This window comes from Nasonia vitripennis, chromosome 2 (genome assembly GCF_009193385.2).
Source record: "Nasonia vitripennis strain AsymCx chromosome 2, Nvit_psr_1.1, whole genome shotgun sequence".
In the NCBI taxonomy this organism is placed as follows: domain Eukaryota; kingdom Metazoa; phylum Arthropoda; class Insecta; order Hymenoptera; family Pteromalidae; genus Nasonia; species Nasonia vitripennis.
The window spans coordinates 21,360,013-21,379,041 of record NC_045758.1 but is presented as its reverse complement, the minus strand read 5'-3'; the positions used below and the strand labels follow the sequence as shown (position 1 = coordinate 21,379,041).

Sequence of the window (19,029 nt, the reverse complement as noted above, 5' to 3'; positions counted from 1 at the left end):
CTTTTGATGGTGATTTATCCGCGCTGCATGCGAGCTGCTCTGAGAAGATGCAATTGGGAATCGAGAGACTGCGTGTGAGATTTAAAGCGCAGCAAAGATTTTCGGGGGTATCGATAAATTCTGATGTAATGAAGTGCTGGATGGCCGGCTTTGGATGATTTGTGTGGGAGAGGAGTTTTTGGCTCTCGCACTTATTAGAAAGTAATTAGGAGCTGATTTGAATAGCAGAAGCGTGGCGATCTGATAAGAAAATAAATGTTCATGCATTACAAAAATATTGTTATATTTACTGTGAATTTTGTAATCACTGCCATATTCCAAATTACTATAACGTATAGTAATTTCTACTATGTCGATTTTTCTCAGTGTTGCTCCAATTGGCTGTTCGTTTTCGCGAAAATATTTATTCATAACAAGGAGTGCACCGTGATTGTCCCGGAAGCCTTGAGGCACTTTGGAGTATTTTGAGCTTATATAAGCATCTATAATTATTATTGAAAACTATTGTGAGTCTATGCTACTCTTGATATTGATTAATACGATAGCGCGAACTTACCACGATATAATATATCAAAACAAACCCCTCACCACCAATCCAATTCTCCAGTCTAACTCTAGCTAGCAAAGGTAGGCGGCGCATAGGTACTTTTATATTTCTCTCATGTACAATCTGCGCTCCAAGTCTACAATAGTGGGTCGCCATCTGTGCCAAAATTACTGCTCGGGCCGCTCATGCTGTAACTGCACCTGCGAGACTCGTCAAACATTTGGTTTGTAGACTAGTCGTTTGAATATCGATTGTAGAAGAATATTGATTATCGAAGTTAATCATCAGCCATCGCGGCAAAGAATTTTTTTGTAATTGAAAAATTATTCGAATCTAGAACGCGATGGCTCTCGGTCGAGCGAGTAATCTTGCAGAGGGGAAGAAAGAACGTAAAAGGCAACTCGAAGCTGTAATTTTTTTCAATCAATCATTCTAAAAAGTATGCACAACCCACTTAGAATATAGAAAATTCAATTACGAATTTCTTCATTTTAAAATTACACCTCGGCAGCATGAATATTACGAAGAAAAGACGCGGGGAGAGAAGCTCGGATTTTCGAAACGCCAATATAATACACATACAGCGCGGCGCGTAATTTTCGCACTCGCCTTATTGATCAATTCTATTTCGAATCCTCTCCATGAATATCCTTCAACGTCTCGTTTCATGTCAGGCGCTTTCTCAACTCTCCTTGGCGTACTTAGCGCTCGACTCGTGTCCGAGCATAAAATATTCTCAACTTTTATGCATCGTAAAACACCTAATCGAATCATCGTTTTACGAGGACGGCTAATTTTTCGTCGGGCTCGGGGAATTACTCTCGGACTAAGCACACACACACACTTACACGCCGTATAGAACCTGCTGCTGCTGCTGCTGCTGCTCATTTGGCGCAAAACAAATAAAAATTATATTATCTCGCCGCTATTGCGCATCGGAAAGGTCGTCGTCGTGCGAGTTATATGGCAAAGTTCAGAAGTTCTCTCGCGTGCTGGCGGCGGCAGCTTATGCCTCGGGGGACTATAGCTGGTGCTATATTTAGACGTTACGCGATGATGGTCGATACGATCGGACGTCTATTGATTTCATCGATTAATCTTCGAGCGCATGTATGTATAAACAGAATGAGCTGTGCACCTGGATCGGCAAAGGTATTGCAGGTTCCATTTTATAAGATTAATAAATGAATACATGAATAAAAACTCTTTCTGTAAAGCGAGCCAAAATTCTAACCGACTCGCTAAGCCTCCAGGACGCGGCTGGTCTCCGAAGAAGGCGACTTTTTTCGCACTTGACTTCGCGCGCAACAAAGTCAGCTCGTATGCTGCTGCAGACGTAGCGCTCGATTTCCCGCAAAATCGTCCGAGACAAGGCGGTCCTTTGACGCGAATGATTCCAGGGAGGCCATGTGGCCCATAGACTGCAGTTGGTCCTCGCGTATTCTTAGAGCCGGTGATGATTAACGAGTCGCACGTGTTTCCCGGCTCTCTAAGCGCATCGCGTGGCCGACTCCTAATCAGCCCTGCATACTCGGAATAAACCCGGCGGAGGTCCCTCTGATGCGTGCGCGCTGGATATTCGGCGTCCGGCGGATGATTAACTTTTTACGAATCGAGCACGTCAGCGCGGCTTCATGAACGAAGGGACTCTTCTCCCGACACCCTCGCGACGCGCTGCGACCATTCGTCTTTCCATCTGCGGATGTGTATTTATCAATTTGCTCGTGTGCCGCCAGCCCTCGCCTCGTGCGCGCCAGTAGGTTGTAAATCAATTTTCTTTCAATATCAATCTTGGAAAAGTATTAGCGATTAGATTTTGAGCTGCGCGGGACGGAAAGTAGCAGTCTTTGTCTGCCGATGAATTTTAGCATATAAATTGCCGCTTCGTCGTGTGACGTATAACAGGAAAAATGATGAGGTCGAACCCGTATAAAAGTGCTTGCTCGAACGAGCTGTCACAAACTTTAGCACAATCTGCCGGAAAGAAAGAGCTTCGCCCGCGATATTACGCGCTGCTCGGGATCAGAACCTCGTTCGCAAAACAATCTACTTCCAGCATGCGTTACACTCCCATCATAATATCCAAACTCGTCCGATCCCGCAGCAAAAGTCTCGAAACTCTTACTAACATATATCTCAGGATTTCGTGATTTCCGCACCATTACGCGAGAGAAGAGCCAGATGGAGCCTCGCCCCTGTCTGTACACACTCTTGATAGAGAGAGGGGGGGGGGGGGGGATCAATTAACTCGGTCATGCCGACGGAGAGAAACGCCGAGGCTTATCGAGGAGGTTTTTTCGTCGAGAGACTGCGAGGAGAGGAAAAAGAACCGAGAAGATAAAAGAAAAGGATGAACCGGGCGATGCAGCGCTCGCTAAATGAATTACCGTCGTTAAGCCGAGCTCTAAGCGAGTTCATTATCATTTATCGGGTCCGCGACTTTTCTTCGCCCCGTTCCCGACCTTGAATTTGCGCGCGCGCGAAATGATAAAAAGAGCCATACTGCGCCAGCCTTGGCTCGATTAATTCCGAGCAGCGGCGGCGGCGCGGCGGTGCTATTAAGATAAATCTGCGATTTAATTCGGTAATTTTCGTTGCATTTATAATGCGAGCTCGGACTTGTGCAGTGTAGAAGGGGAGATCGATTTTTTTTCGGGATCGGTCGTATTTACGCTGATTGCTATTATACGTTTGAACAAGTTAGCGTTCAGAATTCGGTGTTTTGAATTCCTCCTATATGTTCGTCTATGAAGCTTGGTAGCAAATGGCCGATAAGTTCTGGCCTGTTCCCTAGCGACTCGCACTGAGAGAAAGATATTATTGCCGTAAACATGTACACACGTTAGGAGCAATGACTGCTAATATATTTGTGCACATCTTACAAATATTCTATACGAAACAAAAACAGTTTATATGTATACATAGGATTTCTATAGTATCATACAAAAAATTGCGGGAAATATCTGTATGTTAATAGTTAACATATGAATTTCATGGCTATCGTGCGTAGTGTTGCGTGCAGATGGCGTTTCTCTCGTACCGCCTAACCTCAAAATCCGTCATCCTCTTTCATACAAAAAATATTCTTGAGGGTTTATTTATCATGAATAATCAATAAATCATTAATAATAGAACGAAAGCAACTAAAAATGCCTAAAGAAGCATGCAAAGTGCCTTTGGAATGATATAATGACAAAATTCAAAATTTCGTCTTTCATCGGCTTTTTGAGTCTAAATACCAGATCTGACAGTTCTAGAGATAAAATAATAAGTGTGATTCCAACTGATTCAGCAGCCTCTGGCATTTGCAAAAAGGTATATGTCAACTAGTTTATCACTATTAGTTCAAAAGTTATTAGAAAAATTCAAATATGAAAAATGAATGATTACGATATGATGTTTAACACACTACTGAATTTTTCCATTAACTTTTGAACTAATAGCGATAAACTAGTTGACATATACCTTTTTGGAAATGCCAGAGGCCCTACACATGCATACTGTCATATATGAGTTGAATTCATATCATTTAGAATGAATTCAACTCAATATATTGTTACAACATGCCAACACAAATTAAGTTGCAAAATTTCAGCCTAAGTATGATAGTTTTCAAATGACAGCCGAAAGAAAATTGTGAAAAAAGTAATCGAAATCAATAAAATTTGATTTTGCTCTCACTTGAAAACTATCATACCTAGAGGGCTGAAATTTTGCAACTCTATTTGTATTCGCATGTTGAAACAGTATATTAAATTGAATTCATTCTAGCTGATATGAATTCGACTTTCATTTAAAGAGCTACCTGCATTTTTTAACGCCGAAGCCATAGGGTTCAGGGTGAAAAGCCGAACCAAGACTGTTAAATAAAAACTGATATGACAGTCTATTTCTAAATAATTGAACAAGTCTTAACGCAAAAGAACAGACATCCACCTTCAATATCATGGATTTACCATGATTATGAGAGATTTGGTGGTTGAGAGTAACTGGCTCGCATACTGATGAAATTGAAATACCTGTGCAAACCTCATCATTGGTGACTGAGTGCATCGATGACACTTTTTACACAGCAATTGTACTTGAATAATACAAAATCAGTCAAAACATAAAGCTGTATGTAAATACTGACATGTATGAGAGCATGCATGTGTAGGGTTAGGTTTTCTCTATTAATGTGCACCTTAAAAATCATGTTTCCCCTTCAAAAAACATTGTAGATGAATTTATAGGGTATATATCGACGCTCCTAACGAAGACTGGCACCACTCAGCTAACTGCGAACTCCAGCTCATTTCACGACTTGTAACGAATGATCGCACGAAAACCGAGATTTCCGCGATGACTAGCTCGCTAAGAAACCTTTGCATCGAATAGTACGTGTTGCGAGCTCGCAACGAAAACAAAAACTCTCTGTCTTCCATGCGGCGAAAACTAACTCTAAAACCGGGTTTCAGACGAAGAGAAGCACGCTCTGTCGTCTATGCGGCGAAGACTAGCGCGTGAACCAAGTCGCGCCGAATTCTAGTACGCTCGCCCGTAATCCTAAACACATGGGACACATTTACGAGGGTCGCTACGAGACTCAAAGGGTCTTCCCTATTTTCACATTGCAAATGCCGCATTATACACAAAACTTTATAGAACACTTTTTAATATGCAAAAAATACCGATTTAAATAAAATTCGAATGGTAAAAATCGGACGAAATTTAGTTATTGTGCTGGTAATTTCACGCACCGATCAATATATATAGATATACTTGTATACTTGTCAAATATACATATAAATATTATCCGATTTGTATCATTCGCGGTTGTCCCAAAACGCGTGCGAGTCTTCGTTGGGAGCGTCGATATATATTCATCAATTTATGAATATTTTCAAACAATATCAATGCAGAGCAGGATCATTGGTGTGAAAAGTTAGGTTATATGAACAAATCATAGTGGAGACAAAATTATACCGATATTTCTTCCAGAAATCATGTCTGATTTATCGGAGTTTTCATCTAGATTCTACTCTGGAAACCTGCTGATTTGAAAAATCTCGGTAGCTTTTAGGTACTTTCTCGGGAACGCTGCTACTAGGGAAGTTGGTGGTAATGTATTATAATTATATAAAGGTATAGAATAAAATTGATACGTATAAGTTTTTCATTTTTTTTTATTTTTCTTAAAATGTTCGGTCACAGCCAAACATTCAATATGGATCTATTCTTCATGATGATGGATAAATTTTCAGCTAGTTGCAACTTGACAGAATACCAGATGCTTTCTAAATTTGGACAAATAAATTTTATGATATTCAAATAACTGTTGAAATTTTTATAAAATCTATGTTTCTCAACTGGTTTGAGCGCCTGCGCTTTTCATTTTTGATATTCTATTAATGCCAAGGCAAAATTTTCCCTCCCGGTTGCGCGATGCATGTACTATAGGCAGGCGTTGCACATTTTGATATAAAAATTCGATATTTTTTCATTACAGCAATATCACGATCATTACATAATTTTCGAACGCTATTGCGATTTCGCATTATCAAATACTTGAAAATAAATTCGTTAATCATATCGCTTGGCTCGCAAAACTGCAGCGTTGTGCTCAATATAGTGGATGCTTGACTGAACTTTTTCTGTCTGTCTATAGTCGCGTCGAAATTTGCCCTCAGTCGCCAGCTATAAATCGGATATACTACATCGTAATTGCAATTCTGAAACTCTTTCAGCAGTTGCTCGTTTCACGTGTACATCACCTTGATCTGCTCCGTCAATACAGCGAAGTACGCAATCAACGAATCCCCAATTTTACAATTTTTCATGCTTTTAAGCTCGGCCCGGCAGTTTTTGAGGTGTACCCTCATCTCCGTGTTCCTCTTGATCACCGCCAGATTGTATTTATCGAACACTGGCTTACTAATCTTCCTCACCTCAACCACGGCCACGTACTCGATGATCATTTTGACTGCTTCCGTTGTCTTCCATTCCTCGATAGCCAGCTGCAGAAGCATCGTCCACGATCCGTCGTCCTGCGTACTTATCTCGTTGAAGTCGCTGCCGGACTCGAGTAGTACGCCTATCGTCTGCATCCCGTTCTCCGCGAAGTTATCTCGGAGTATCGAAATGACCGAGTCGCGAACGCACAAAAATAACGGTGTCATGCCTTCGTAGTTTTTCGCGTTGACTTCTGCGCCCCTGGCGACGAGAGAGCGCACGTCTTCCGGCTTGCAGTACAAGCTCGCGTGATGTAGCACTGAGTAACTATACTCGTCGCACTTCAGGTCGATTGGGATACCGGCTCTCTCGGCTCTCTCCAGTAGCACACCGTGAAACGGAGGACGCTGTATACGAAGGAATTAGTTTCCTCGGTGATGTCAGCTCCAAGTTCCATAAAACGCTTCACCATGCTCAAGTCGGCGAACCAGATAATGACATGAAAAGCCGACAGCCCTTGCGTGTTCTTGGTGTTCATGTGCGCCGGGAGCTTCAGCAGCTCTTCTACGACGGCTGCGTGGCTGTTATTTCTGTTGAGCAATCCTGCCCAGTGCAGGGCAGTGTTGCCTTTGCTGTCACAATTGTACACGAGATCGGCCTTGCGACTCAGCAGCAGGCGGACCATGGCTGCGTCGCGGCACAAGACCGCGGCGTGCAACGCCGTCACGCCGTAGTAGTTCCCATTGTCCAGGTTGGCCCCGGCGTCGATGAGCGCCTCCACCAACTTGAGGTCGCCTGTGTAGATGGCACACTGGATCGGTGAGCAGCCGGTGTGGTCCCGGTTGTTCACGTCCGCCCCGGCGCTCAGCAACTCCTGCACAAGGCTGAGCCTTGCTGCGTTATCGTCAGTCTTGTACTCTTGCAGGGCATTTGCTTCAAAAAGCACATCCTCGTCCTTTGCGCTGAGGGCGCCGAAGTTGACAGTGTGAATGCAGTAGACTTCGTGTTGGAAGATGTAGCTAGGCGTTATTTTGGTTTTATAAATGTCGCTCATGTCGGTTACGGCGTACTGCAAGGCGGTCTGATCCAACTCGTTCTTGGCACTCACGTCGGCTCCGTACCAGATCAGTTGCTTCGTTTTTTCAAATTGCCCCAGCAGAATGGCATGGACTAAGGCCGTGTCTATGGCGTGGTCCATGGGGTTGCCGTTGCAGGCCATAATTAACACTTCGTTTTTTTTCTCTGATAGCGATTTCGAGCTTTTTCACACAGCAGATCAGTACCGGTTAATAATTTTGTACTTATCTTTTAGCACTTGTGTACGCGGCATTTGTCGATTCTGACTTTGCAAGTGACACTCTCCGACGCACTTCGCAGACTGAAGAATCGACAATGCGGCCCGACGATTCATAGGACAGCCCCCAAGACGCTCCGAGCGTTCTATAGACAAGCTGACGGTTCCCTGTGAGGGGGAGCAGGTAATAAGGTGCACGGCTAAGCTGCACTGTCGGTTTTGGCAGAGGCCCGCTCGAGACTGACGTATAGGTCGCATACATGGCACGGACAGAGCTACTCCGCTTTATGGTGGGGGTATACTCTTCTGAGGATGTCAGTGCGCATTAGTCCTGTCATAGCAAAACTTTGCTGCCTCATCCCCTCCAACATAAATCCGCGATTTTATTGTCTATACGTGCCCGGGTTAAGAAATCCACCGGCCCTTTCTTCCAAAAGGCCTCGAGCAGGCCTCAAGACGTCGGTGCAGCGCTACCGTGTACATATCACAGAGATGTAACAGAAGTCTGTACTGTAGGTATCTATTCTCGTAGAGGAGAGCGGGGCAATTCTGGCAGCTAAAATTTGAATATTGTAAATTGATACTTTTGTCGTCTCTATAAGAACTACAAAAACGAGCGAAGCTGAATTCAAATATTGTATGTCTGTACAGATTTAAAACTGTTATGTACGTCGTACAATCAGGCACGACGTAAACAGCTTCGTGTCCTGAACAGAACTGAGCTGCCGCTGCAGCCACCCTCGCCGAGCCGCTGCTCGACCCGATCGTCGCCGATCGTTCTAAAAACGCACACATCCCACTCCATACTTTCACGCATACAATGGCTTGATTATACTAGAAAAACTCGGGAAAAACCCGACGTTACGTCGAAGCTGTCCCCGCGCTGATCCATACCGCCATAAACCAATCAAAATGCCGCTCGAGCCCATACACCGCGCGCCACCCTCCCGAGACCGAACTGCGCGCTGCCTGATGTCCGCATTCGAGATCCGAACTCATGCATGCCACTCATACACCATTCCGCTGTTGACACACAAATACAACGCGCTCTTCGTTCCCGCATTTGCTCAGGCCGGAGCCTGCGACGAGGAAAAACTCTCGTTTTAATTCAGTAGCAGAAAACCTACGTCAGAAAACCTACGCGAGCGTTGCCGACCAACTTTCATACTCGTTCACACACACACACACACACACACACACACACACACACATATACATACACACACAGCTTGGTACTAAATACATGCACGTAGGCCGCTATCAAGCGTACCTATATCGCAGATACGACGCATCTGCGGCCCTCTACACGGCGAAAAAAATTTTTGAATTTACCGAAGCGACTTCAGTAGGATCTACTTGAGTAAAAATGTGCGAGAATAGCCTCGCACAGCACAAAATTTCCGAGCGAGAAAAGTGGGGTAACCGCACCAGTGGCGGTAGGCAGGGCTAGAAGAGTTTGGGCCCTTCTGTGCATTCGATGAGTGTCTACCGCGCAGGATTTTCTTTACCTAAGTCGTCAAGTAGATTCTACTGAAGTTTTGAGTAGCCTCAACGTTTTTTTTCTCCGCGTAAGAACAAGAGCGACACTTCGCCTCTTTGTCATGGTGCTACATGGCCAGTGTAGCCTCTCCTCCTTATAAGTCATTTCAATGACTAAGGAAGAGAAAGCGGCACTCACTCGATAACTATAGAATCGAGTGAGCCGCGAGCCTAAACTGTGGCCTCTATAGATCCACAGTGCGATGCGCCTATCCGTGAAATTGTGCATGTCGGGAACAACTTTAATATGATTTTATTCACGACTGAACTTATAATAGCCACTTTATTCCCTGAAAAGTGGGACTAAAGTAACATTTTATTCCCTCATATTTTTTTCCCGCAAATTTACTTTATTCCCGGGAAAAAATGCAAAATGCGGGAATAAAGTAAATTTGCGAAAAATAAACTCTTTATTAGGAATGTTAACATCCAAGCTCAGCCCAGAGGGCGTCTTGACGTTAAATGTATATCTATATACCGGGTGTCCTCCACCTAGCCGTCCGTAGGGGAAGTGTAGGTGGAAAAAAATTACCCGAGAAAAATCATAGTGAAAAAATTTGGAGACCTTCTTCGGTTTTTACAGCCCATAATGAGGGGAAGATAATCCGCGGAGGAAGGGTCGAAGATGAGGCTACCGGTCAAGGGGCAATAAACTTGCTATCCATACAAAACATAGTTTACTAAATTTCTGTATAAACAACGAAATCAAACATTGTCAAACAAAATTTTAATAAATGAAAAATGCTAATTTAAAGCAAATTTGAATGACTAAAATCGGATAAGATTTACTCAATGCTTTCACAGTACTAAAATAGGCCAATACTAAGCATTTTTTATCGTTCAAAATTTGTTGGCATCCAATATGTTTGCCTACAAATATTAATTTTATATTATATTCATAAATAAAAAGAGACATTATTTGTGACGGGCGGCGGGCAGGTTAGTAATTGGTAGTTTATCTTAATCTTTTTATTTATGAAATAACCAACAAATAAAAATTGCTCATTGTTTATAAATTACAGACTTACAAAGCGACCCTAAACAGACCTTTTTGACCGACCCGAAAAAGTGAATTTTTTTGCCCGCTTTTTGAAAAATTTGTAAAAATGATTGAATCATGCACTGACACATATATAAATGTAGGTGTATGTATCATATCGTCGGTCCCTACGAACAGTAGTACGGTTCAGATTTGTATTGAAAACTGTAATTAGAAGAAAAAAATTCATATTAAATCTCATAACAACTTTTTAAATTTCGAAATTTTTCAATTTTTTTTTTTTTTTGGCAACTGCAAATATTGCAATTTTATTAGTTTTAACCAAAATAACTATTTTTTTTCTTCAAAACAATTGGATTTTTCATGTGGGAAAGATCTAAAATGTACTAGTCTTCGCGGCAAATCTGAACCGTACTAGTCTTCGTGACAAATCTGAACCGTACTAGTCTTCGTAGAAACCGACGATATATAGAACTAAATAATTTTAGGTGGCGTGCCGAAATAAGTCACTTTGGTTCCGCTTATGTAGGCACAAAAAACGAGTAAATTAATTCTTGCGTTAAAAAAATTATGGTGTGCTGCATACTCCTACTGCAATCCCCACACTAGGTTTAAAAATGCACTATTTTTTCCTACGGATTCCTTCAGCGATAAATAAAATTAAAAAAAAAGTAATAACTAAAATTAAATATTTCGCTACAAGTAAGACGATCGCGCTGATATTGTTATGAGATGGCAAACTATGAATAATACTAAAGTTACTTGTAAATGAGCCGACTGCAAAGTTTGACTTTTAAACTTCTAATGCATTTTTTTATTGAGATTGATCAAATATTAATTAGGATATTTTAATTTAAAAAAAAGATGTCGAGTGAGGCATATCTGGTAGGTTTTGCCGGGGCATAATTGGCACTAGAAGCGCTGCGTCGCCGATTCAAAAATCGTGAACATAACCTCACTTTACGCACAACAAGCGTTTCCGTCAGGTCAGTAGGTACTAGTGTTATAGCGTGACCGACATAAAAAATGTCGGTAAATGTCCGTCACGAGACGGTCACATGTCTAAACTAAAATGATAACAAATCCATGTCCGCTCCTTCATATTGATATAATATTAATTTTTTAATAAAAATGTTGTAATGAATCTATCATCAAATTTTTCAAAAACTTTATTCATGGTCATATGTAAAAAAATATGGCAGACAATTTCCCATTCTATTGTGCTTAGGCCATATGGCCAAAAATATCGTGACGGACATTATTCCCCTATATAGTGGGAAAGGTATTTATGTAAAAATTTATTTATTAACACAAAATTTAAATTTGTGATGTTGATGTTTAAATAAAAACTTTGTAATGAATTATATTAAAGTTTTTTTAGTTTTTGTTTATGGTCACATGTCTAAAATCAATCATGTCGGACATTTTGCCACTATATTATAGTGGAAGTGTGTCTATTTATTTATTGGCGGACATGACATATTCTCTTATTTTGTATGTCCGTCATTTGAACCTCAGGATTTTGCTGTCGGTCATATGTCCGTCATATTTAACGACATATTTTCAAATGAAAAATGTCCGGACATTTTACAACTCTACTGACTCAGTACTATAGTTTCCTTTCCAATTAAAAATTGGATAACCAAACAAAGTTTTAACTACCAAAGGTGCCTTTAAAAGGTAAAATGACTTTATGAAAAATATTCTGAAACTAGAAGCATTGAAATTTCGTCTCAAGACCGCGCCAATTTCGCCCTACCCACCTGCCAGTTTTGCCCTGCTAGTCAAAATAGCGGGGCATATGTGGCAGATATTTGGTTTTTAATGTAGTCTGGATCAAAGTTGACATTTATGCCCCCCTCCCCCTTACGAGTAATCTAGATTTTTCAGAGATCATAGTTAAATAGCAGGTGTACGAAAGAAACTAAAATTTCAGAGAGGGGGCGCTTCTAGTCTCTTAAAGCCATATAAATCGGCGGATCGTATTTCTGTTTCTCAGTCTTACAAGTGCGTAGCTTTGCAGAGAATCACTAGCCACGCTTCAATTGGCAAGGGTTCTAAGAAGGAAAAGTAGTAGCCATGGATCTCTCTCCTAGCAAGGTAAACATTAATGTCCGCAGAACAGCCTTGGTTTATGCCATCATGCTCGAGCAGTTTGAAGTGGCGAAGCAACTAATCAGGTTAGGTGTCGATGTGTGCGTTGAGAATAGCTTAGGTCAGACCGCACTGCATTTCGCCGTAACCAGTGAAAGAGATAGAAGTGAGTTGATCACACCCAGCCGTCTTCAGTACCTCGACGAGAGGATCATGTCCGTAAAGGCATCTTTTAATTACGCTCATACGGCAAGGGACGAGAAAGTGCAGAAGAGTATGGCTGCTCGGCGAAATGGTAAGGCTTACGATAGCGCAGCCAGGCTCAGCCTCGTGAAGGAGCTGCTGAACGCCGGGGCCGACGTCCATCACCAAGACTGCAACCGCTGCACGCCGATCCACGGCGCTGTCTACACGGGCGATCTGGAGCTGGTGAAAACTCTCTTAGACGCTGGAGCCTGCGTCGGAAGTAAGAACGAGAACCGCTTGACACCTTTGCACGACGCGGTCTTTTGCCACGACGTAGCCATGGTCCGCCTGCTGCTGAGTCACAAACCCGATCTCGTGTACCATACCGATGTCGGAAATTATTGCCTCCTGCACTGGGCAGCGTTGCTCAACAGAAACAATAGCCACGCAGCCGTCATAGAAGAGCTGCTGAAGTACCCCGTCCTCGTGAACACTGCGAACTCGACCGGCCGGACGCCCTTCCATTTTATCCTCCGATTCTCCGACTTAAAGACGGTGAAATCATGTATTGAACGTGGCGCGGATGTTACGAAGGTTGATGAATATCAAGAAACTGCTCTCCATCAAGCAGTGATCAACGAGGATGCGGAAATTTTAAAGTTGGTACTGGATTCCGCTGGGCCTACTGGGATACCGATCGACCAAAAGTCCACGTCATCGAAGTATACAGCACTGCAATATGCGAGCAGTTATTTAAAGGTCGAGCATGCTCGCATTCTTATCGCCAGGGGTGCAAACGTCAACGCGGAATCATCGGGAAGATTTGGAAAAACACCATTACATTTTTGCTTAGAAAACTATTTATTGGAGAAATGCGACAACATAGATGAGAAAAGGACAGAGACGATAAAGCTATTGCTCGAGTCTGGCGCCGACGTGAACCATAAGGACCATAATGATTGTACGGTTTTTGAGCTCTGTACGCAAGGTTACGGAAATAAGACAGGTTACAGACTACTCCAGCTCGTAGCCATAATTGAGGAAAAAATGAACGTACCAATGTTCAACGACAGCACTCGACAGCTGCTCAATAGACAGACCAAATATGCCAGGCTCAAGGAGTACTTCGACCAGTGCCATGCCGAACTTCAAGCCATGAAAATTTCCAACGTCAAAGATACGTCCATTACGTACTTTACTCTGTTCACAGAGCCGCTTGAGGTGCTAGCCAAAAACCAGAATGTGGTGGAAGAATTTGAAACTATGGTTTTTGAGGACGCTTATCCGATTTTTGGCTCGCAGTTAGAAGAGAAAATCGGCACGGCCATAAGTGAACAGAAAGCGCTCGAAGCTGTGCGTTTTATTTTGAGTACGACGTTGCAGTTGGGTGATCCGAGAGATAATTATCATGAGGTTATTTCCAAAAATTTGAGCAAAGCCGATATCGAATATCTTATCAACAGTGCTCTCGATGATGAATCAATTATTCGAATCCTTCCGGAAGAATATCTTCGCGACTTGTTGCGCTCGAAATATTTATCAAGGAAATCTCAAAAATGAAAAGCACAAAAGGTTGAACGAGGAGTTGAGAACTATGGATTTCATAACAATACCAAAACGATATTTTACGAGCGCAACTTCGATTTCGTATCGTAGACCATTAAGCTTTACAGACTACAACTATTGACTTCGACTAAAATCTAAAACTAGTTCTTACACTCTGACTGTCTCTGTACTTTCAAATTGTTTCATCTTAAATGACCAACGTGTATTATTTGAAATTGTAATAATAATGCGCGTGATAAAAAAATCTTGAATCAAAATAAATATATATTTGTACAGAATTTATATTTTGTTAATACAATTATTACGCATCATAAAATAAGTTTTAGTAAATATCTTTTGAAATTCAATTAAATAAACGTTTATTTAAATTTCTTATTTAAATTGAACTAAACTGCTTATTTGAAAACAAAATCCTAATTTCATAAAACACAATTTTTAATTTACATTGTATCATTTACTTAATTCAAGTGACTAAATTTATAATCAACAAAGTCTTAAAGAATTTAAAGAAAGAATTTACTTAAAACCAATTATTTTAATGATGTTTTCTAAATGACCCACTGTAACCAAACTATTTCTTATTTTCAAATCAATCTTCCACAGTTGTCATCTAATATTTTCTTATTTAAGCACTATTATTTTGAATAAAATTCCTCAATATTTATTATTTTTTATACATACAGTATATACTTTCAAAGTGAATCAACAATTTCTTGTATTTAAACAATAGTTCCATAAGAAGCTGAAGCTTTTATAAAGAAATGATACAATATAAAATTATATATAGTGTATTTATTGAAATATTAATTGAACAGACTTGTAATTTTCAACAAAATTCCATTGTTTTGCCGAAAAAATCACCTCTCTCTAAATAAATAAAATGGCAGCTCGGTTTTTGCAGTAGTTTTCTTTTGTCAAATCTCACGATAACGTAGTTCAAAATAAATCGCCTGTCGCAAGATAAAAAAATGATGTCCTACGTCACAACTTTCCTTTGCTGTACTTTTTTCAGCAACTTCCTTGCCAAGAATAAAACACTGCCTATCAGTTTCAAAGCTATCTACATAATAATATCCATCAGGTCAGCATGATCGCTTCTTATTCATACTCAGTACTCGCTGCAGTCGAAGTTTATTTGCAAAAAGATTAAAAGCGCATGGATTATCGTCGCACGCCGCTGTACTAATTTGCTTTGCATTCCTACACGTGTCATCGGGCCCAGCCAAGCTTATCTAATAAGCCGGGTAGACACGAGCAAGAGAGCTGGGAGAGAGGGAGAAGAGCACACATAATTCGCGAGCTCGGTCGTTAGAACAAGCGCTTTATTCGCGCTCGCCTTGACATTAGTTCGTAATACGTGGGTGGCATACCGCAGCAAGGGAATCCCAATGTCAACCTTGAAAGTAAGCGGTACTTTCAGGAATCTCTTTCCCGAGGAAAAAGTGTCGGAACGCTCGCGCGCGCGCGCGCGCACAAGAGAGAGGGAGAGCACGGGCTCTTGCGTATTACCAAAGAGGTCACTGCCACCGATTCTCCTACGAATCGTCATTTCTCATTGTTAGTCCTACATTTTCACGAAAATATGGCTTTACGGTTCAACGACTACTTAAGCTCATTTGGCGCGCGCGCGTGTTTGCATGTTTTACCGCGGATTAGATAACTCGGCTGGGTTATTTATTTTTCATGTCACCGCGTCTGAAATTTATTTGTTTTTATCGATTGCCTCCTGCTGACCCAGTTCGACTTATTTTCGCTACTGGATGTTGCCAGAATGTGAATTGCTCCTACGAGATCGATCTATTAATACATTACGAGTGAGTGAAAGAATATATGTTTCATTTTATCAGAATTATTTAAAAACAAACTCCTGATGTGTGAAACAGGCTACGACACTTTTATCATCTTTCTCAATAATTACATCGCTATAAACAGTTAGTGCGCGGATTCAAATGACAATTCTACTGAAAAGTAAATAACCGAAAATAATCATGAAAAAAGGCGAAAAAGTGGAACAAGAAAAATCTGTGTCAGAGCGCGCGCGTGTGTCACAATTCAAATATGCTCAGTGCAAGCTGCTTCGGCGCAGCAGCGACAAAGAGCCCTCAGGACTTTGACACCCATAAGTACAGAGACGGGCGCGCGCATAATCTCGGCATATCGCGTCGCACAATGCCATAGGCGGAAGTGCACTTGAAAACGCAAGATAAGCTGAGCGCGCTCGCAGGAGCAGCCTCGAAACTTCTGAAAAACCAGAAAAGAGCGAGAAGAGAGAAAGAAAGAAACGACGCGCGCAGAGCACAAGAGTGCGTATAAGGTATGCGTCCTACGCAACGTCGACGACACTTCTTTTCGGGCTTTCAGTCATGTCTCACACACGCATACGAACAATTACGAGGCCAGCGAGCCGATGCGCCTAGCGGTTCTTCACCTCTCGCTCGACGTCGCTCGCGTTTTCGGCTATATAATGCGCGCGCGACGACTACGAGCACGACGTTTTCAGGAAACTAGGTGAACCGATCTGGAACACAGAGCGAGGCGCACGCGCTATACCCACACTCTCTGCGCCCCCCGCCGAATTCCTCGGATTCCTCGCGCAACGTGCGAGGATATTCTAATATCGCGCACGGGCTAATGCTCTCTTTCTTAGCTTTTACGTAATTTTATAGCGTAGGCGGGAATGCGAGTGCGCTGCGCTCATTGTTGCTTCTAATACGTGAATTCATTAGGCTAAACCTCGCTGTTTTAGTGGCCATTATGCTCGCGCGTGTACGCAAGTTTTATGAAGCGACCGTTAGTTAATGCTTGACGTGTTTATTCGCGTGCGAGCTCGCTAGCGAGCGCCGTTATTAGACACTTCATTTTGACGTATTGTGTGCTATGCTAATTCGGCGCTGTATGACTCGGCGAATGAAAGGTGTTAAGCGCTGAATACACGTACGGCTAGTTTGATGAGTGTATTAACAGAGTCTGATTTTTCTCTGGCTGCATATTTCTACATTTCTCTCCTTCCTTCTCTGTCGCCATGATCGACTTATTATCGAAAACGTTCCAAAAATTATTCGAGAAATCTGAATTACACAGCCGAAGGTTTATCAATTTCTTAAATTTTATCAATAGAGTAGCGGTACATCGGCGAATAAAGGTCTTAACATCTGGAATCGCCTCGAAAGTTTGAGTCAATTACTCTCGGTACTACATCAGGACCACCAAGCCAAGGCACCGAAAAAACCAAAGCGCATCTTCATACCGATCTGATTCGGCGGTTTCCTTCCAGCCTCGGCTTCTTTCTCTCCACTTACTAAGTAGCGCCGCGAGCTAATTGGTAACACGAGCATTTTGGCGCACGCGCTGTACAAAAGGGTCCGGTTCTCGGAAAAAAGAAACTTTCCTCGGCTCAAACTTCGTTTTCGATCCGTTCCCGCGAACTTCAGCTGCGACGCGCCGAGGGAAAAAAGCTAATATTTATAGCGCGCGAGAGCCTCTCGTCGCCGCAAAAACTCTCGGCCTTTCGAATAACAGGTTCGCGGAGAGTGGATCTGATGCTGCTTCTGCTGATGCTGCTACGCCCGAAGGGACGAGGCTCAAACGTATAATGCCGAGGAGTCTCTCGAGGAGCGAGCAGAGGACTGAACAAGAGCGAGGAAAAACGAGCCGCTTCTTTTCTCCTGCTTTTTTCCGAGGAACGCTGCAGCTGCTCTCCGCGTTGTTCGTTAATTAATTGCTCGTAAAATTATATCGCGCGCAAGAAGCTCAATGCCTCCGATGGGATGGCGAAAATCGCTGACTTTTTTCGAGAAGCATTAGGCGGCATTTATTTTAAAGCGGGAATTCGGGGGGAAAAGAAATTCGCGCATTTCCTATTACGCGAGCAAAAGCAAAGGGCGGAATCCGCAAAGACGAGAGCTGGAGGGAGCCGAGAGCGGCTTTGAAGTGCGGACACAGAGAGAGAGAGACACTGACGGGGGAGAAGCGGAGAGAAACGCTGTACAGCGCGACGACGCGAGGGAGGAAAAATCGAGACGACGAGAGCCAAATGTCCTTGCCAACGGCTGCTGCTACTGCTGAACTTATTGATTTATGCAGAGGGTGAAAGCCTGAAAGGGACTGCTCTGCTATACTGGCGGAAAATCCGCACGTATACGCCTGCTCCTCGCTTTCTTTTTTCGCTAAGTATATATTCCCTTGATGAAACGCCGCTCGCGAGTGTGGCACTAATGGAATTGCCATACATATGAAATATAATTTTTAGAGCGATATAGACGGCAGTTTAGGAATCAATTGGAAGAACCGACGCGCATTCAAATCACAATAATAACCTATGCCGAGGCTAATTACGCCGGAACGGACTTTCGTAATCAGAAAGCCATAACTCAGCGCGAGGAATTTAATTAAAGCCGCGCTTTATAGCGCGAGGCATTAACGCACTTCATTAGCCCATTCGAGCTGCCACCTCCTACCGGCGATCGAATCGTTTCGACCACTACACCGCGCTACAGCTCCGAAAAGCAGCTTCGCGCGAGCAATTAATCCATAACTTTCCCACTGATGCGAGAGCGCGGTGCGGGATGTACCGTACGCTCGTGCTTACATCCCCTCGCTAGCTCGCGGATGAAAAACGAGCGCAAGTAGCTCGGAAAACAAGGTCTCTCTCGCTCGCGCATAAGCAGCCGTATCGCTGCAGCAGAGTTGCCGCGCGCAAGTGGAACGCGTTGCCGTTTAGACAATCAATCGAGCGCGCGGCTCTGAAATCGTCGGAGGGAGGTACTCGGCACGAAACAAGAAATATGAAGTCCCTCGCGCGCCGGCGAGTTTGCGTGCAGCGCCGGGGTCCTTCTGCAGCTATGTACGCGCGCGCGCGGCGCAACGCAGAAA

At 42.8% G+C, this 19,029-nt stretch overlaps 1 protein-coding gene and 1 long non-coding RNA gene across 3 annotated transcripts in view; both read right to left on the bottom strand.

Annotated features, from left to right (window-relative positions):
• Positions 1–556: 556 nt before the first annotated feature.
• The window catches only part of LOC103316629, a 76,923-nt gene continuing 58,450 nt past the window's right edge, over positions 557–19,029 (bottom strand). The window contains exon 3 of the long non-coding RNA XR_004226771.2: positions 557–747. This is a non-coding gene — a long non-coding RNA (uncharacterized LOC103316629). The remainder of the gene's footprint in view (positions 748–19,029) is intronic.
• LOC107980721 (putative ankyrin repeat protein RF_0381) lies at positions 5,695–8,325 on the bottom strand. 2 transcript variants are annotated; one of them, XM_016982756.2, is made up of 2 exons: positions 6,301–8,325; positions 5,695–5,823 (listed from the first exon to the last, which is right to left on the bottom strand). In XM_016982756.2, the coding sequence occupies exon 1, from the start codon at positions 7,695–7,697 to the stop codon at positions 6,822–6,824; it is 876 nt and encodes a 291-aa protein (XP_016838245.2). In that variant the 5' UTR covers positions 7,698–8,325; the 3' UTR covers positions 5,695–5,823; positions 6,301–6,821. The 2 variants fall into 2 exon arrangements, with proteins under 2 accessions (XP_016838245.2, XP_016838246.2); XM_016982757.2 differs by having other exon boundaries at positions 6,475–8,325.